The 21,332-nt window shown below is 38.5% G+C and overlaps 1 protein-coding gene across 3 annotated transcripts in view; it reads left to right on the top strand.

Annotated features, from left to right (window-relative positions):
- Positions 1 to 5,422, top strand: part of LOC132815625 (lysophosphatidylcholine acyltransferase 1-like) — a 222,230-nt gene extending 216,808 nt beyond the window's left edge. For 2 of the 3 annotated variants that reach the window (XM_060824572.1, XM_060824573.1), the window contains one exon: positions 743 to 5,422. In XM_060824572.1, coding sequence (XP_060680555.1) covers positions 743 to 936 — 194 coding nt within the window. In that variant the 3' untranslated portion in view covers positions 937 to 5,422. The remainder of the gene's footprint in view (positions 1 to 742) is intronic. The other variant, XM_060824571.1, reaches the window with a different exon arrangement.
- Positions 5,423 to 21,332: the final 15,910 nt, after the last annotated feature.

Raw genomic sequence — 21,332 nt, 5'->3', positions numbered from 1 at the left:
CAAACTTTGTACTGGGTCGATTCATTCCTCTCTCATTCTCAAGGGATGTGAATTACTGGCAGTGTTGGTATTTATTGTTCATCTCTGGCTTCCTCAAAAGGTACTGAGGCCACAACCTTATTAGACTAACTGTTTGCTGAGTCACTAGGTTCTTTTTAAAAAAAAAAGTCCACATTGTGGTGGGACAAAAGCCATGAACCAGGGAGGACAGAGGGTTGCCTTCCTTTAAAAGCATTAGTTATTGGTCTTTTATAGTGATCCTGAAACTTAATGAATTTGAATTCTAAAACTGAGATTTGGTTTTGCATTCTGGAGTTTTCATCCAGACTTCTGAATGATCAGAAAATGATCATGGTGGATGTACTTATGGATGGACTGCAGCATTTTCTCAAAGGCATCTAGGGATGGACAATAAGTGTTGGTCCTTCCACTGATGCTTGTGAAGCATAATTTAAAAATGTATGGCAACTACTGTACAACCACTTTTGATGAAACAATAGTGGATGCAATAAGCTCCTGACCCAATTCATGGTAAAGTTTCTTCAACATCCACAATAATATGGACCCTGATTCCTCCCCTCTTCCTCTACCCTACCACTACCACCACCCAAAAGAAACTTAGTCTAGCAATTGTTTGATCCAAGTATTAAAAGACTTCCAGCAGTTAGGTTTTCTAACACTTTGAAGTTGCATTTAGGGTAACTGTCCACACGTGATAAAAATGTCAATTCTCTAACTTCAGTGGACTTCTGCAAGTTTTCGCATGCGAATCCTGACTATGCTGAGGAGTACCTTTACCCACACCAGATGATGGCTGTCACAGATTGCATGGAAAAGCAGCTTGCTGCAACTGCTAATGGGTTTTGCACAGACTTCTCACCTGACCTCCACGAGGAAGATAAAGAAGATGGTACTTTGGACAAAAAGATTAACTAATTCCATGGATAAAATCCTTCTCCTGGTGAGGGGGGGTGGACCAATTTAGGGCGCTTACATTATTTCTGTACTTTCCTGTATGAACTCAACTGCCATTTGTGTTTATCATTTTTCCAGTGTGCTATGAATTGAACTTGTTTTTAAGAGAAAATGTAACTGTCATTGGAAGCAAAGATTGGGAAGATGCTCACGATTTGTACCTAGACTTTGAAGGGAACCAAGCACCTATTCAGGTCCATTCACATATTTGTGGTACAAGTTATGGTGACTATGCATGCTTAAAGCTTGTAGTTCAGTTGTGCTAGTGGTTTTTTGTGTTTTTATCTGTTTGTAGTCCAATTAACTGTTTGTTTAATTTTAACCACAAAGCTTTTGAAAAATGGTTGCAGAAGGTGGGGTTATCATGTTTCCCTGCCAGTGTTACAATATAACAAACTCTTGTTGTAGTGTGGTCTGTACTCTTAATGATGTGCTGATTAGGACACTGTTGCCTATATAATATTTGTGTCATTACTGTTCACTTCCCTTGCTGTAATGACTGAAAAGAGAAAAATGTGAATTAAGTTTAAAGAACATAGTGTGAGGGTTCATCAGTGTTCGGATTAACGTTTAATTTTCTGAATATAACTTTACTCTAATGCCAGGTTATTTTCATTATGATTGGAGTTATTTTTAAAGATTACTGCTAATATATCAATGTAATGGAAAATATTTGAGGGCAATTATCCCACCTAATTCATTTGGTTAATTTTTTAAGCAATCTTTTTTATTGATCTGTTAACATAACATATTCTCTAAGTATTGCAAAGCAAATTAACTTGAGAAGGTAGCATGAAAATAAGTAGTAACAGACCAATAAGCAGATGACTTATGATGGAAATTTGTTAGCAAGATTTTGAATGAAGTGATGCATGCCAAAGGTTTAATAGTATATGCAGAATATGAAAATAGCCATTCTGTCTGCTGTATGGGAAGGCAAAGTTGTTTCATTCAAGATAAAGAACAATGTGCTAATCGGGAACAATATATGTTGTTTCATTTGTATGGTTCATCTGTATTGAATATTTGCCCAATATAGGGCTACCTAAAACTTGAGAAAAGGGAGTTAAGAAAGAATGATAAATATCTGAAAACTAACTTCAAAAGTGAAGTTACAAAGGAAGGATACATATATAGCAGTAGTGGTAGAATCTTGGACATGACAAACAAAAAAGTGAGAATTTCCACGAGAGTGTGTTTCACCACAAAGCTATTAACTTGAAGATCTGAATTATTTAAATCTAATTAGTGCTATTTCATGTCATGCCATGTAGCTGATTCTACTAAAAATAATTATACTCACTAGTAATGTTGAGTAAATATCACCATTGAACAATGTGTAAGGATGCCACATAATGATGAATGGACATTTAAAAGAAAGGAGTTTTACTCTGTTTAATTCTATGCATTTCCAAATTGTCCCATTTGAGAAGTGGTCTAGTCATAGTTATTAGCACTTCAACTTGAGAAATGGAGGAATATATATGATTTTGCATTGGAAGATCCATACTATGGTTTTATAGTCCTGCTCAGTCCAGAAGATTGCCATTATCTGGATAAAACAGAAATTCATATACCTGAGTCAGTATTGAAATGATTCACATGATTGGCTGGTTTGGTCCCCTTAAATCTGGCAAATAGCACTTTATCAAAGTTATTCAAGATAGGGATTGACATGAGTTTTGAATGCTGCAGGTCCAGTACTACTGCCAGAGAAAATTAGGTCAGGTATGGGGCTGCTAATGTTTCTGCTTTCCACCAGCAAAAAAATGGATGAAGTGTTTTGAAGAAATATGGCTTATGTTTTTTTTCATTTGAATGAAAGAGGAGGAGCGAAACTGTTAAATTGCAAAGTTGTAAAATGGAGTAAAGCGATTTCAATTTCTGTCTCACTTGGGAACTTTTTTTCTCTTTAAAGATCTTAACTGCCTGCCCTTTTGTCAAGTTTGGTTTGAAGCATGTAAAATTATATGGATGGAAGCAAAGTACGCATTAATGTCAGAAAAATGTGTTTCAATAGTCTCATTTTTGTTGATAAAATGATAAAAGCACAGGAGTATGGGAATTCTGCATTTTGCCCATATGAAATGATGTTACAGATCTACTCCCAGTACTGTGTGAAGTTAATTTCATAGGTAAACTAAGACTTCTACGTTATGGTTAGTTTTATTTTTTTTCTTTCCTTCCTCTCTCTTCACCCCCCCCCCCCCCCCCCCAATAATCATCAATGATTTTTCTTAAGTGGATCTATATGTTTTTGAAAATTAATATTACAGTGCTTTGGGATATTTTGGTAGTAATATGGCATTGTGCTGATTTCAAATCTATTATCTACTCTTTATTTCAAAGTTTTGTAAATGTTGTTTATTCTGCCCTCTTGGCTGAATGATGGTGTATGATGATGAATACCCTGAAGCCAATGAATGGTGCATCTACAGCTCAAGTTGCTGAGTGCTGAGTCCATCAGTCTAAAGGAATCAATATGGAACTAAAGTTGATGCTGTGTAACGATACATAACTAAGAATTATGTTGAAGCTCACTATTTAAAATGGTTGTGTATCTTAATTTTTGATTAATATCAGGAATGATTCAAAGCAAATTGACAGCATTGTTCTTAACTTATAAGCACCTTTTTGTTAAACCTATGCTGGAATGACATGAAGCATTTATTGCTGAACATCCAGCAGTATTAATGTCACTATTGATATTATCTAGGAAATTTTCAAACTGATGTGGAGAAAAAATTGGAATTAGGAATACTGTGAAATTTATAATCCTACTGAACAGGACACAATGGTACTGCCAGTTGTGTAATCAAATAGTCTTCAAAATTGAATGCAACTATTGCATAATTGTGATTAATAACTTAAAGTAATATATGCATGTAAATCCTTCCATGTGAATAGTGAATCAGATCAAACTTAATAAATCTTGGTACTGTCCACATTGTGTTGAAGATGTTGAATTTAAGATTCCTTTTACAGTCATGTTTGTGGCTTATGGGGGAGAAAAAATACACTCCAGCACAATATGTGATGAGCCTCAGTGATGATTACTGTGCAACAGGGAAGAGTTTGGACTTGTCCAAGTATTATGAATAATTCCAGGTGAATCTTTTTTAGTGATATTCTTTGAAATGTATTGTATTTTGTGTTTTTTGACTTGATTTTGTTTGTTTCAAATTCCCCTCTGTGTTTCACTGAGGTGACTGGGTCACATGATTTTGAAACCTGGGATCAGTGCAGTTTCACTGTGGTAAGAATGTATGTTTTCAATCAAGTTCTAAAAAAATTAAATAAATCTAAGGAAGTTGGATATTGTTTATTAAAACTAGTTGCTGTCCAAATAACACAAACTTTGCATGCTGTGATTGAGATTATTGGGATCATAGCTTTTGGAACACAACTTGTTTTTGAACTAATTTTTAAAGTGACTGCATAACTGTATAAATCCATGGAAACATCATCTGATTTGTAATTGTCTTAATGTTCATAAATGTGCAAATAACATTAACATCAGTGTGCAATTCCATTTTAAGACATAGGTCTTATTAGGTTTTGTAATCTTTTTTAATATGTATATTTCTATCAAAAATACCTCAGGCAAGCTATCTTGTGTGTTCTTGGCTGTCTTTGAAAGGATCTATAAAAGTGTGCAGGAGGCTACGTTTTGACTACCTGTTTACTACTGTATTTTACATAATTGGACATTTTACTTGAGTTAAAGTTTCACAATGAATTACATATGGAAATTTGTTGCCGTAATTGATCATGTTTTTCAAGTTTTCATTGTACATAAAGGGATCCCTGCTCAAACTTACTTTTGGACTTTTGTATCTCCGTGAAGTTATTTGAGTTGTCTGTATAAATAAATGTCAAAAACAAAGCTTTTATTTCTTTGCTATTAGGTTATTGAGCACAAAGCAAAATACTTATGCAAGAAATGATTTCTTAACTTCAAGAGCAGATCAAGGGCTAGAAATTTGTTGACTCCCCAAAACCGGATTGCTTTTCCACTGTCATGTGATACCTCAGATAGTAACACAATCCATGTCCAAATGAAGTACGACCTGGAGAGTGTGCAGGTTTGGGCTGAAAAGTGACAAGTAAAGTTTTGCTCATGAATGCCAGCCAGGTACATGGGAGTGCCACCATCTTCAAGTTCCCCTCCAAACCATTCACCATCCTTCCTTGGAAATGTACTGCCATTCCTTTCAATGGTGCATGAGCAAAACCCTCCTATACCTACATCACATAAACTGCAGCAGATGAAGGCAGCTCATTACCACCTTCTCAAGGACAACTAAAGATAATAGCTGGGCAATAAATGCCCACCCAACCAGCAACGCTCATGACCCCAAAAATGAGTTATTTTTACATTTTGCCTTTCTTGAAATGTTTCATACTATATTTTATTAACTTTGGTCACTAATAGTGAGTCTATCAAGCTGACTGATCTTTGAGCTGTTAGTTCATAGCATTAAAAAAATTTATAAAGTTTAGACACTGACCTTTAACTGTTTGTTGTTGTCACGTTCTTTTTGTGTGGAGCTTTAATTACTGCTGCACTATTAAGCTTAAACATGCTGTCACACTTTGCTTCTTTACCCAGGTCCTCTTTTGCTATGTTCCAATTCTGAAGAAGAGTCACTGGAATCAGCAGGTCTGGCAGTATCTGTGGAGTGGAAGCAAAGTTTTTCCAGCATTTTTTGTTCCTACATTATTATGTTAACTTGATCTATCTTTAGAGATGTATAAATCTCCCATCTCCATCCTACCTTTTTTTGCTTGAATCCCTATCCACAGTCCTAATTTCCAGAACCATGATTCCAGCCTAGTTTCATTGGAACCCATTCCAACAGAACAGTTTGGTGTTTCTCATACTGCTGCTATGAATCTGTTCTTTCCACACCACTCTTTTTGACCTAGTAGTTCTGCAGTCTGCTTAATCCTAAGATAATGGACACATGGTTGAGTAGCAACCTAAGATTATTACCTTGAGTTTCAAAATCTTTAAAAAGCCTCAAACTACCTCAGCAGGACATTTTGTTCTTTATGATCTTATGCTTAGTTTGCCGATCCACCCTGCAATCCTTGTTTTCATCCACAGACAAGTGCTTCGTATTTATTGATTAGTGTTAGCTATGTAGTCATGGATCCCCATATTTGTGTGAATTATAGTCAAAGCCTCCTGTTCCTGATATCGCATTCACAAGGTATGAGGCGATCAAGTTTTTTGAAAGTCATACTTGGATTAAATTTTAAATCCTGATAACCATATTATGCAAATTGAATACATTTCTGGAAGGATTCCAATCAACAATTTCCAGGAGGATGGCTGAGGATGAAGTCGAGCATATTTTTGTTGTTCCCTCAGTTTGTAATGCAGATTCAGCTAGCAGTATAGCCTGGTATACCCCCCACTATACATTTAATTGTCAAGAAAGGTGATCAATGCTGATTCAATAAAGAACATAGGAAAGCATGCCAGCAGCAACATCAAACATACTTAAAAATGAGATGGCAGCCTAGTGAAGCTACAAAACACAGCTACTTGCATGCCACACAGCAAAAGCAGAAAGTGGTAGGCAAAGCTAAGAAACTCCACAACCGTCAGATCCAAACTCTGCAGTCCTGCCACATCCAGTCATGAATGGTAGTGGACAATTAACTCATTGGAGGACAAAGAATCCACAACCATCCACATCAATGATGGGAGAGTCCAGCACATCAGTGGCAAAAGTTAAGGCTGAAACATTCGCAGTAATCTTCAACCAGGAATGTCAAGTGAGTGATTCATCTCAGCCTCTCCACAAGTCTCCAGCATCGCAGATGCCATTCTTCAGCCATTCCACTCATTCCTCAAAACAGTTGGAGGCATTAGATGCTGCAAAGAAAGTGGGTGCTGACATCCTTCCAGCAATCGTGCTGAACTCTTCATCTCCAAAAGTTGCTGTACTCCTAGCCAAATTATCCCCATACAGCTTCAACATGGACAGCTACCTAACAATGGAAAAATGTGTGGTGTATCCTGTATACAATCAGGACTAATCTAACCTAATTACTGCCTAATCTGTCAGCTCTGCACAATCAAATAAGTGTCAGAAGGTGACATCAGTGTTATTGAGCAGTATTTGATCAATGTTTGGCATCTTCCAGGGTCACTTAGTTTCTGAGCTCATTATATACTTAGTTTAAATACATATAAAACAGCTGAATTATAGAAGTGAGATGAGAGCCCTTGATGTCAAGGCTGCATTGGACCCAGCATGACAGTGAGGAGTCTGTTGTGGTTCTGTTCGCCGAGCTGGGAATTTGTGTAGCAGACGTTTCGCCTCCTGTCTAGGTGACATCCTCAGTGCTTAGGAGCCTCCTGTGAAGTGAGGAGTCTGCATTTGACCCCAATGTGACATTGATGTGCCCTAGCAAAACTGGAGTCAATGGGAATGGGGGGAAACACACTGCTGGTTGGAGTCATAACTGTATCCTCAGGGAGCTCAACTCCAACCATCTGCTTCATCAAAGACTTTCCTTCCATCATAAGGTCAGAAATAGGGATGTTTGCTGATGACTGCACAGTGTTCAGCATCGTTTGTGACTCCTGAGATACTAAAGCAGTCCATGTGCATATGTAGCAAGACCTGGACAGTATCCAGGCTTGGGCTGAAAGATGGCAAGTAACATTCATGTTACACAAATGCCAAGCAATGATCATCTACCATTTCCCCTGACATTCAATGGAATTGTTATCGTTGAATGCCTCTCAGTCAATATCTTGGGGGTTGCTATTGAACAGAAAACAAATTAGACCAGCCACACACCACCATGATTGCAAGAACGGGTTAGAGGTTAGGAATCCTCCAGCAGGTAACACTTTCCAAATCCCTGAAGTCTGTTCACTATCTACAAGCTATAGTCAGGAGTGGGATCAAATACTTACTTGGATGAGTGCAGCTCCAACAACACTCAAGAAGATTGACAACATTGTGCTTTATTTGTGCCTTTTGGGGTGGCACAGTACCTTAGTGGTTAGCACTGCTGCCAGTCAGCACCAGGGCCCTGGGTTCAATTCCAGCTTTGGGTGACTGGAGTTTATACATTCTCCCTGTGTCTGCGTGGGTTTTCTCCCACAGTCCAGAGATGTGCAGGTTAGATCAGAGGTGGGGAACCTTTTCTTGTTGGAAGGCCGCATTGTTAGTTGTAATCTAATATGGCCGCATCCAAGAAACTTCAATTACGTATTTTTCAAAATTCATATTAATTTGTAAAAATCTAACTATGTACTTACTAACTAAAATAACTAAATCATGAGCATAGCAGGTGTCAAAATCGCCCTTATTACTGACCAATTTTTTTAATTGTGACCGTCAGTCTGTGACGATTATTTCATTGAATTTTCTTTTAATCTCTGGTATTTTAAATACATTTTAAGATTAAAGTAATAATAAAGGATGAAAAAAATTAATAACAAATAAAATTTGTTTGCCAAAATTTGGATTCATTCAAAAGGCCACACGCAATGGCCTAGAAGGCCACAGGTTCCCCACCCCGGGTTAGGTAATTTAGCCATGCTAAATTGCCCATAGTGTTCAGGGATGTGTAGGTTATGTGCATTAGGCAGGGGAAATTTATAGTAGTTGGGGAATGGGTCTGCGGGGGTTACTCTTCAGAGGGTAACTGTGGACTTGTTGGGCCAAATGGCCTATCTCCACACCGTGGGGTTTCTAAGATTTATTTGAGAGACTGTAGAAGCCTAGGAACTACAGACTGCGTTTGATGAGTAGTTTGAGAGAATTCTGAAAAATAGTGTTTACAAGAATTTGGAGAGCAAGGACTGCTTAGCTTTGTGCATGGAAAATCATGCCTCAAAACCTGATTTGTTTTGAGGATATAACCAAAAGGATTGAGGGAAGATGTTGTCTGTGGATTTTTGTTACAATTCTATGGCTTTAAACGATGTATTTTGTCCTTTTTCTTAAGAAAGGTTGAAGAGTTTCAGAGCAGAAAAGCCAATAAAGTAAACGGCTTAGATTAGACTTAGTGTGGAAACAGGCCCTTCGGCCCAACAAGTCCACACCGACCCGCCGAAGCGAAACCCACCCATACCCCTACATTTACCCCTTACCTAACACTACGGGCAATTTAGCATGGCCAATTCACCTGACCCGCACATCTTTGGACTGTGGGAGGAAACCGGAGCACCCGGAGGAAACCCACGCTAACACGGGGAGAACGTGCAAACTCCACACAGTCAGCCGCCTGAGTCGGGAATTGAACCCGGATCTCAGGCGCTGTGAGGCAGCAGTGCTAACCACTGTGCCACCGTGCCGCCCGTAATTAAAATCAATTTTCCTGCTCCTTGGATGCTGCCCAAACTCCACACAGACAGTTCCCCGAAGCTGGGATCAAACCTGTGTCCCTGGTGCTGTGAGGCAGCAATGCTAACCACTGAGCCACTGTGTCACCTGCTTGTGAGGCATTCGGTTGTTCTTTAAATTTGGAGCAATAGAAGTAGCCTGAATGGGTGGGACATAGCTCCCACAAAATCAAGATTTTTAGATTCCTTTGCTGGGATTTTGAAGTTGGGTGCAGAAGCTCTTAATCAGCACTCTTTACTGCTAAAAGCTGGGGTTCTGTGCCAGCTGTTAAAATTGCATGCAAGTCCATCAATTTTACTGAATTTACCTTTGCCAAGGGTGTGTTTATGGGATGTTACAATATTGGAACAATTAATTACTGGTAGCTGACACATATAGTTAAGTATTTCGATAGTTACAGTTGAGCCAATTCATTTTTGTATTTTGCTTATTTTAACTGCAGTGTAAAAAGTGTACTTTGCTTGCTCGAGTAGTTTGATCAATCAAATTGCAATGCCTTACACTAACCTTTTTAAAATAAGAAAACATTAGGGTCTAGGTGATCTTAATATATTTTGAGCTGGTTCAGTCTGGTCCATCATGTTTTAGTAAAATATTATATTCTGCATGGTAACCTGATTCATAAAGTTAGATCACATGGGATTCAGGGAGTGTTTGCCATTTGGATACCAAATTGGCTTGACACGAGGTGATAAAGTGCTGTTGGAGGGCTGGATTTCAGGACGGAGGATTGTGACGAGCGGTTTTCCCCAGGGATCAGTATCAAATGAGTTGGATGAGAATTTAGGAGGCATGGTTAGTAAGTTCACTGATTACCACCAACTTTGGTTTCAAGTCAACAAAGAAGAATGTTATCTAAGATTACAAAGACATCTTGATCCTTTGGGTCAATGGGCTGAGGAGTAACAGATGGAGTTTAGATAAATGTGCGGTATTGTATTTTGATAAAATGAACAAGAGCCCTGGGTAGTATTGTCAAACAGAGACCTAAGTTCGGATGCATAGTTCTTAGAAAGCTGCATCGTGGGTAGGGTGATTAAGGTGTTTCGCACACTTGCCTTCATTACTCGCACCATTGAACATATTGAGAACATATTGAACACACCATGAAGTCATTTAGAGGTTGTACAGGAGGTTGGTGAAGCCACCTTTGACATTGTGTACAGTTCTGGTTGCCCTGATATAAGAAGGTTACTATTAAATTGAAGCGAGTTCAGAAAAGATTTACCTGACTCTTTCTGGGACTGGAGTATTTGAATTATAATGGGAGGTTGGCTAGGTTGGGTATTGACCTTGGAGCTTTGTAAAATCATGGGGGATATAGATCAGGTGACTAGTAAAGGTCTTTTCCCTAGGGTGAGGGAGTTCAGAACTAGGGGGCATATCTTTTAAGGTGAGAGGAGAAAGATTTGAGAGACCTGAGGGGCAACTTTCTCCAAACAAAGGGTGCTTTGTATATGGAATGAACTGTCAGAGGAGGTGATGCAAGGAAAGTTAGAACATTTCTGAGCTGAAAATGTGTTGCTGGAAAAACGCATCATCCAAGGAACAGGAGATTCAACGTTTCGGGCATAAGCCCTTCTTCTGACCTGCTGTGCTTTTCCAGCAACACATTTTCAGCTCTGATCTCCAGCATCTGCAGTCCTCACTTTCTCCAAGTTAGAACATTTAAAAGACTTTTTGTATTCGAGTAGCTATTTAAATGATTAGAGGACTATGGGCCAAACGCAGGTATTTGGAACTAGTTTAGTTTGGGGAAACTTGGTCAGCATGGATGAGATGGACTGAACGATCTGTTTCTATACTGTATCACTCTAACATCCAGAATAAAACAGCCAACTTGACTGACATCACATCTGTTCCCTCCATCATTGATACCCAGCAGCAGCAATCTATACTAAATCTTCATTATTCATGGGGAAAGGGGGCACAGATTTGTTGTGGATAACAAGAACATGGGACCATTTCATTGTACTCTTCCTATCTACTGCAAATGACCTACAAGCAGATGAGTGTATGAGAAAAAGGTGGGGCCAGGGAGTAACTTTGATGGTGAATCTGTGGATAATGAGGAATAAGTGTACTAGATGCAATGCAGAGATTCATCAAGGTTTCTTAGACAGTACTTTCAAATCTGTTACCACTGCCATCTAGAAGGACACTGGCAACAGATACAAAGAGCCATTACCACCTGCAAGTTCCCCTCTAAGGCACTCCTCACCCTGGCTTGGAAATATGTCACCATTCCTTCATTGTTGCTGGATCAAATACTTGGAATTTCCTCCCTGATATCATTGTGAATATATTCACAATCACAAATCAAAATGAGTAAAAAGTAAGAAAACTTAACACCCCTGCTTTACAGACAGAAGAGAAGAAAAATAAGATCATTTAATTCACCTCTTTAAATTGTCTGTAAAAGTGATTCTTCCTCGGTGCATAAGAGAAATATTTTACATATTGTCATTTACTTGCAGGCACACTTTACTCAAATTCTACATGGCAAAACAATTGACATTTATGCCATATAATGAAAAATTGTCTCCTTTTCCATCAAATGCCAATCTGCTACTTCAACGTTCTACACCCATAATATATGCGTTAATAACCTTGACTGACTGTAATGTACTTATTCTAAAATTGCATGTGCCCACATTATGTAGAACCTTATCAGTATCAGGGCATCTGCTGTATGATTCAGTTAAAATCTACAATAGTATAGTCACCTTCAGTGTTAGATTTGAAAAGCATGTGATTGTGCTGGCGGGATGCAAAGGAGATTTCTTAAAATGTGGCCCTTGTGAATAGAGCGTTTCAACTACGAAGCAAAGTTGGATAAGCTCAACTTGTCTTTCAGCTCCACCCCCCTTGACTTTCTCTGCTCCAAAGAAAACGTGTGTAAGATTATGTGGGACATAGTCAGGATGAATAGCTGTTCTCCTGAGCTGAAGGGTCGATAAGAAAAAGACATAGTTTTAAAGTAGAATTGACAAAAATCTTTTGCACCCAGAGATTGGTGGGATTTGGAATGCACTGCCTGGAGCAGCAGTTGAGGCAGGTAACTTCACAACCTTCAAAACGTACTTGGATGAGTACTTGAAGTGTCATGACATTTAAGGCTATGGACCGAGTGTGAGAAAATCACACTAATGTTGGTATTAGTATATTTCTATGGTGGTAATTTCTAGCAGTCCTCATTGTAGAGGAAGAGGATAATATACCTGATATTCCAGGCAAACCGATAATGAATCAAACGTGTTTGCTTCTTGTAAACAGTATTGGGATAAAATTATTAAGGACTGGCAAATCTTTTGGGGCTGAGGATTTTAAAGGACTTCAATGAGGATATTGGTTATCCTTTAATCACAATCATTTAAAAGTACCTTGATTTGCAAATTGTGCCTTTTTAAGTGGAAAATTGCAGCTGCAAGTCTATTACTTATGAAAAAGAAAGTAAAGAAACCAAAAAAAAAGCTCTCTTAATCCAATATCTGTTATGAGGAAGGGCTTTAAGTTTAACAACAGTTAACTGAACTTTTTGTAAAATTAGAACTGATTATAGAAAATCAAAAATTGTTGTGTAAATGTTTGTTAGGTCATAGCTTAACAGTTAATTGAATTGTTTGAAGAACTAACTAAAGCACTAGACAGCAGCATGTCAATGGACACAGTTCATTTGGACCTCCAAAAGATATTTCATAAGGGGCCACATCAGACAAGATTAACTGAATGGAATTGAAGATGAGTTATTGATCAGGTCAGAAGTTTGGTTAGACTGTAGAAGACTATGAATATGGGGATTCAGCTGCGTTGGATGGAAAAGACCAGTTGTGTCCCATAAGACCTATACCATTTACTGTTCTTGTCAGTAGAGAGAGTCACACATCCATGATGGCCAATAATAGATTGATGCAATCATAATCAGCAAATATCTCATCAAAAGGAAGAACAGGTTTGAGGGTCTGAATGGTCTGTTCTCTTAGGCAAAAGTGAGTACTGCAGATGCTAGAGATTAGTGTCAAGAGTGTGGTACTGGAAAAGCACAGCAGGTCAGGCAGCATCAGAGGAGCAGGAAAATTGATGTTTTGGGCAAAAGCCCTTCATCAGGCTTTTGCCCAAAACGTCAATTTTCCTGCTGCTCGGATGCTGTCTGATGTGCTAGTCTATTCTGTTCTCCTGTTCCATGGGAAATGAGCCTTCTAAGTTTGATTTTTTTCACAATAGGTATATTTTTGCATACGGCAAATATCACATCAAAACCTGAGACATTTAATTGCAGTGTTAATCAGAGTTAATGTTGGTATAGAAAACAGATGTTACATTATGTTTTCTGAAACAAATATGCATAAACATCAAAGATTCACAGAAAACCGTACTCCATTCATGTACTTCATCAATTCTGAATTAAGTAGAGGAAATGTGACGATAGAGCAATTCTTGATGGTATCCTTGATATTATTTATAAACACTGTGTTTCAATAGAGTTTTCCTTTCAAAATAAAACCATCTGTTTTACAATCCAATCTTGCTTATGGAGTTGTATGTGTAGATGTCTGGAGTCTCTGGGAGAATTTGCTTACTGTGGTGAGGTGACAGCAGACTATTTTAATATTGATATTATCCTGGTGGCTATTGTCTTCAATTTAAGTCAAAAAGATTGGATCAGAAGATAATACAATGTTAAAATTAGTGAGTGAGGCAGATTTGAAAGTGATGTTAAGATTGTAATGATTAAGTGTTACATTTTCAGCATCAGTGTTCCAAGGAGTCTATTTGGGTCTGCAATGACCTGAGTATTTTGACTTACTGCCAAACTCCATAACCTTGCATGTTGTTTCTTTTAAAATAATTATCCAATATCTTAACTGAATTTACCTCAATCATACTTACAGGCAGTGCATTCCAAACCTACAGCACTAGCTGTATGAAAATGTTTTATCTCGCATTTATTTCGAACACAAAACAGTTTAAAACTGTGTCCTCTACTACTTAGTCATTCCACTCAATAAAAAGATTATGAAAACTTTTACAAAATATCTCCTCAGCCTGAAGCTTGCAATCCCTGGAATCACATTTGTAAATCTCTTCTGCACTCTCTCCAGTACATTCTCATCGTTCTCTTGGTCTACAGTTCTGTGCGCTACACTATGATCCTGAGGTCGATCCAGTGTCATATGTGTTCAACTTCCGTGCTCCTGTACTCTTAAACAGTTTTAATGAAGCCTTGAATATTATATTTCTCCGTAACACCTACTTCTAAGTCTCTTTGCTCCTGCACATCCTTTTTTTTAACGCTGTTTATACCAAAGTTGTCTCATTTCTCCACATTGAACTTTATCTGCCATCTATCCATCTACACTTCCAATATATTATTCCATTTTGGATGTTCTATACTGTCCTTACAGTTTGCAATTTTTCCAAGTTGTGTGTCAACCACAGACTTTGAAATTGTTCACTGCACGCAAAGATCTAGATTGTTAACAATTATCAGGAAAGACAGACCCCTGAGGATCTCCACTGCAAACTTTCTTTCAACCTTGAAAATATCCTTTAACGATTACTCTCTGTTCCTATCTTTCAGTCAGTCTTGTAACCCATATTGCTACTGTCCATAACTGTATACCCTTATTTACAAGACTGTTGAGACACTATGAAATGCCTTTTGGAATTTCAAGTACATCACCATCAATGATTTTTTTTTCCCTCCTCAACCTCTTCAAAAATCTCCAAGTTCTTAAGACCCATGAAATTCTCTAAACAATTCCATGCTGCTTCTGCTGCATCTGTCCACATTGTTCCATGTGACTATTAATTCAAAATTGATAAATTGTTTGAAAAATGTTAAGTTAGGCCCAGTAATTACAGACAGGTCAGACCACTACCTTTACAACCTATTTTTTTTGAATAAAGGCATTTCTCCAAGCTGACACCTAATCTGAGAAAAATTAAAAGATTATGACCAGTGCCTTCATAATTTTCACTCGATTCCTTTGATAGTCTTTAATGCATCTCATCCAGCTCCAGTGTCAAAGCAATACTGAGTTGATCTAATAGTACCTCTTTATCAATCTTACTTCCTTCTAGCAACTATGCTTTCACCTCACCATGACTCAGACAACATTTGCCTTACAGATAAAGACAGTTACACCATATTCATTTAACACCACAACCGTGCCTCTGTGTAAATCTTTGTTCATTCTAACTTGTTCATACTAAAAAGTGAACAACGTATGAAATATTCTGCCATGTTATGTACAATAGCAATGCAAATATATCAATGCTGAAATAAGAAACAGCTACAGCACTAGAGAGGTAAACTTCTGTAACTTAAACAGTGCTTTCATCTTCCATGACCTTCCTTTTAGATCTGAAAGAAAGCTTGAATCTCATCTTTTATGACCACATCCTATAGTGTCCTTCAGCCACTGAAGTACCATTAACTTGGATTTGCTTTTGGAATTTGTGATGCCAGATGTTAACTTGACAAGTTGTCAAACTTCAGCTGCTAATCCATTTTAATTACATTTGTTGAGAAATAAATATTGAACAGAGTGCCAATAAAGTCTACTTAATCCCTTTCAAGATGTACAAATATTCTGTTTAGTGCAATGAAATTTTTTACCACCACTTGAAAGGGAAATGGGGCCTTGGTGCTATCATCTTTCAGATTGGATATTAAACCAACAGCAAACCTCCTCTGTGCTGGAGTGTAAAACTGATTGTGTTCAACTTTACAGTGGGGAGGCTTGAATGCGCCACCATTTGACTTAGATGTGAAAATGCTGCAACTCTTGCTCATTGCAAACTTAATCATAACTCTAAATGTACAGAACAAGCAATTTCACCTTATTTTGAACCAATTTTTGTACAAATAACTCAGTTGTACATAATCTTAATGTTCCAGATATTATTGGAAAACAATATTCCAGTGTGTGCAAACATCTACTTCATATGACTTATAATTTAGGTTTTCTGGCCACAATTCACCCCTTAATTAATGCAAATATTTCTGCCGATTTGTGCAGGAGGAGCCAAGTAATTCATATGAAGAGATTGTCCATTTAAAAAAAAGTCCTCTCATGTAGATTCAAGCAATGTGTACCACAATAGTCAATGGTCGAATATTAGGCTTAATAAAATTTCGAGAGGCAGTTGGATTACTTTGTTGGGATTTCCTTGTTTGTCTGAGTGTATCAGACCAGAATGTTAGGATGACATTCAATACAGAAATCTATCACAGCTTTTTTAAAAATGGATGAAAGAGAAAAAACAGGGAATCACAGACCAGTTAGCCTAATATCTGTGATCTTGAAGAAGTCTACAATCAAAGATTGATTAACTGAAAATCTCAAGATGGTCAATAATTCAGGGAGAACAGGCGTTGATTCATGGCAGGAGAAAATGAGGCCTACAGATGCTGGAGATCAAAGTCAAAAAGTGTGGCGCTAGAAAAGCACAGATGGTCAGGCAGCATCCCAGGAGCAGGAGAGTCGACATTTCTTCATGAGGAAGAGCTTATGCTCAAACGTCGACTCTCCTCCTTGGATGCTGCCTCAACGTCTGTGCTTTTCCAGCACTACACTTTTTGACATCCTTCATAAACACAATTAATGAATTTGGTATGAAGTTGTCAGCTACTAAAGGAGTGCGAAACAAATAAAACATTAGACTTGAGGTTTACTCCTGAGTCCTAAGAGAGATTAAAGAAGCCATATGTTATCGTTAAACTGAAGGAATCAATGGACAGACACGACATCGAGATTTGTTTAAAACTGTACAAATTCATGGTTAACCTTGGCAACCTTGAGCTCTCCCGGTTGGTTTCCCGTGGCCAACCACACTGTTTAAGGGACAATAAAATCTCAACCATTGTTTCCATTGCCAAATGGAAAAAAAAACTGTCGCTTCTAATTACTTTCAGAAAACGCAAAATTAACGAAACAAATTATGCAAATAGGCGGAATTCAGCAACTAAATATTAGGCACTGTCTATGAGAAAAAAATGATGCGTTTAGAAATCTCTAGTTACTGGATTGCATATGTCCATCCATCACTTCAGCAATCAACTGAGCAACTAGAGTGCTGAATGAAAACTGTGAAGTATAATTCGCATTATTGTGGTCACGCAACATTATAGCTTTCACGGCTGGATACGAATAGCATAAGGTAAACATTCACGTAGTTCTCTCAATGATGGGAGTTCTGGAACAACGTGAGAGTTTATGGCTCAGCAGAAACTGCTTGAGCGATATCTTTGTAACGGTGTTTTACAGAAGGGAAAAAAAACAAGATAGGGATAAGCGTGAACACAGTGTACACCCCTGTCCAACACCGGCATCTCCAAATCACTCGTACAGGTACAATGTTTAAAAAAAATCACAAAACACCAGGCTATAGTCCAGGTTTTATAGATTCAAGCCAGTGAACGATCAACATATGGAATGAACTCCTAGAGCGATGAAGAGTATTCTCTGGCATTATATAAGAGGCACTGAACGCTACAAAACGCGGACTTTAGAGCATGCATTTCTTAATAAATGAACCCATGGTGAGCTGAATGGCTCTTTTCATTTGGATAGGGATTCTATAACTCTATTACTTGTCATTGACTACCCCTCACATCTATTACCACATACAGCACCCAAGTATCAATGCTCCTCCCATTCTGGTGGTCGTACGTATTCCCCGACTGTAAACACTGCTGATATTTGTGTCTTCATCTGCTCATGCCTTCATTCCTGGAATTATTTTTCTTACGTCTGTTTATTTCCCCCCTCTTTTTTCCCCCTTTAATTTGCTCCATAATACTTGCTACTTCGGCAGGTGCATATGTGGAGTGAGGTGCCAGAGGAAGTGGTGGATGCTAGTACAACTGCAACAGTTCAAAGGCATCTGGATGGGTATACGAATAGGAAGGGTTTGGAGGGATACGGGCCGGGTGTTGGTAGGTGGGACGAGATTAGGTTGGGATATGTGGTCGGCATGGACGAGTTGGACCGAAGGATCTGTTTCGGTGCTGTGCATCTCTGTGACTTTTTTTAAAAAGATGTTTTACACACATGCCGTGACCACACGGATTAGTGTAGACCGTAAATTGTACCCATGATATGCATAATGCAAGGGATAGTTGGTCTGAGACCACGCATCCAAAAACTCAATGCTTAATGCAAACACTACTTTTCCAGCAGCGGATGTTAGTATCAGTTAATACATTACCAAAGGCACCGATTCTTCGATCACACTACACAATAACCTTCAATCCGTCCGGATGAGAAACGGAACTCTCAGAAGTTACTCTTCAAGCTTCCATCAAAGTTCAAGCATGCTCACAGTTTAGGGGTGCGTATACAGCAAGATACATCTGAAAGACTGAAGGTCGCCACTTGTCAGGCCTGTTTTGGAGAGAGAGAGAGAGATTTTGATTCCTTTCTGTTCCCGTCTTGCCACAGTCTCTGCTGACTGCGTGTGAGTCATTATTTTGCCAATGATTCTGACACAAACCGCTAAAGTCTGTATGATTTCTGGAATATGAAGAATAGTTTGACCACAAAAAAAAGTATCCTCTACGCAAAACCTTCATAGAATGCGATTACGAAAATAGCAGATTGTCGAGGGTTTAGACCGTTTAGATGTGGCCGTAAATATTTCTCTGTCATTATTGCCGATCCCACAACATGGAATTCTAAGGCAGACCAGTTAAGGGGGATTTATATATATATATATAAAATATATATATAATAACTTTATTCACGTTACAATGTTCAAATATCCTCGCCGTTAGGTGTAATTTAAGGTGGAAACCTGTTATGACTTAGTATTTATAGTTTGTTGTGAACCACCTGACCCAAATAGGCAGTTTTACGCCTGATGAAGGAGCAACACTCCGAAAGCTATTGTTTTCAAACAGATTTGTTGGATTATAACCTGGTGTTTGATTTTTGACCTTGCCCAACTCAGTCCAACACCGGCACCTCCACATCAGAGCTCTCGGAAGGTGTACATTCAGTTACTGTAGTTAATATCATTGGACAGAGAGCACGGTCGCACTGAGACAGAATGTACATCCTAACTAATGGCTATTAATTAATATGAACGAAAATGAGCGACAAGATCCTTTTGCTTCAAGCGATATTATAAGTGCGTTTGAGGTTGGTGTTTACTGAACTGTCAAAAACAACAAAACTGTTTCCGTTTTTAAAATTAACCAGATTTGAAACAAAAAAGAAAGACAACTTTGGTGCATATTTCCCGCGCCTACTTTACAATGCATTGAAAGGCTAAAACTTCAAAAGAGACTCATGACTTATTATCCATGATATAACTTTTTTTCCTGAAACTTACTCCAAATTGGGATTCTAAATGGACAAAAGTATCGTTAAAATGTGTACTGGCCATTGTTTAAAACATTGAAAATTAAGGTTGAAATATGAAAAACTATTATTATAAACGATATCTCTTTTCATAAATTCCAGATGTTTTTGAGATGTGTAGGCTTATTTTTTTCTTCTCCACAGTGAATTGTTCTGAGTTATTCCTTCCCTTACTTACTGACTTGCTGAGTGTGACCAACATTAATTTCAGACTTCCAATGCCCGCAGCATTTTGAGATTTTTAAAGCTATATTTCAATCCTGGGTTGCAAGTTAAAATGAGAATAAATAATAATACCTCTCATTTTCAAAGCCAATAGGAAGACACAAATAACGGAGACCACAAGGGTTTGAATTCCTACCTGTCAGCCCCGCATGATCAGGAGATGCTCGACTACATTCTCAGTAAAGGAAGGAACGGACTTGGGTCAAACGCTGTGCTGCGGAAACCATCAACAGCGCTGGACTTCTTGCGATTCTTGAGTGTCTGATTGAGAGTCCAGCCCCTCCCGATCAACAGACCATTCAAATCGGGCTCTCGCTCTCCGGCGGTATAATTTGTGGCTCTTCAGTGCGACCCTGCGAATCTGAAAGCAGCGCCGGGAGATTTGGGAGCCGTCGTCCGCCTTTCTCATGACCCTCAGTGTGGCAGTGGCCCGCACGCTGCCTGTCTCCAGCCCAGAAAGGGGAATTCCCAGTTTCTGACAACTCTCGTGTGTTCACCGAAGATCAAACAGAAATTGCAGTAGGTGTGACCAGTCTTGTATTGCTGAACAGGTAACGCTGATGGTGTTTTTTTTAAAAAAGTAGTTCTATGTTTCCCGTAGTTAGATTCAGAAAGGAGAAAGTGGCCGACCAACTAAAAGTGTTGGCGTAATACAGTGACCAGGAGTTTTACCTTGATTATTTAACTTTTATTTTAAAAAAAAGTAAACGCTGGAATAACATATGCTGAACATATAGCTGTATCGATTAAAAATAAACAAAACTGTCTGTGAGGTAAGAAGGTATTATTTCATGTGGTAAACATTTTTCTCGTGTGTAACAATAGTGAGTTTGCCATTCTCTGTCGTCTGTAAGTGGCAGGATTCTGGATACTGTAAAATAAACAAACCCACGGTTTGGAAATAACTTTTATTTTTGAGGAATAATTATTACGACATTGATGCCACAACCTTGCCCCAAAACAGGTGGAAGGCGACAGGTTTAGCGAATAAAACTGCTCACCCTTTCGATAACTGAGTTAATCTAAAATACAGAAATGCAATCTAGATTCACCGTGGCATCAACGCAGATGGTTGGCCGTGTCCAATCCGGAAACGAACTGATCTTTGTCTATCGTTTAGAGACTACAGAACGTACACTCATGGTCACCATCTCATGTCTAGGGTTTATATTATTCGTTATTGGTTGATCTGTTGGATGTTTATTTTTTGTTTTATCGACTGGAGAGGTTTATTTTGTAGTGACTGAGTGTTCTCCTGTTCTTGAGGGTTGACTCGGTGACACTGGGACATTTGCTGTTACCAGGGCCGCTCAGAGGACCAGCCGAGCCGAGTCGCGTTCGTGAGGGGGGGGGCTTGGCGGGTTTGAAGAGCGCACGGCTTCCC

Source organism: Hemiscyllium ocellatum, chromosome 5 (genome assembly GCF_020745735.1).
Source record: "Hemiscyllium ocellatum isolate sHemOce1 chromosome 5, sHemOce1.pat.X.cur, whole genome shotgun sequence".
NCBI lineage: Eukaryota > Metazoa > Chordata > Chondrichthyes > Orectolobiformes > Hemiscylliidae > Hemiscyllium > Hemiscyllium ocellatum.
The sequence above is the reverse complement of the archived record's forward strand: the minus strand, read 5'-3'. Positions and strand labels throughout refer to the sequence as shown.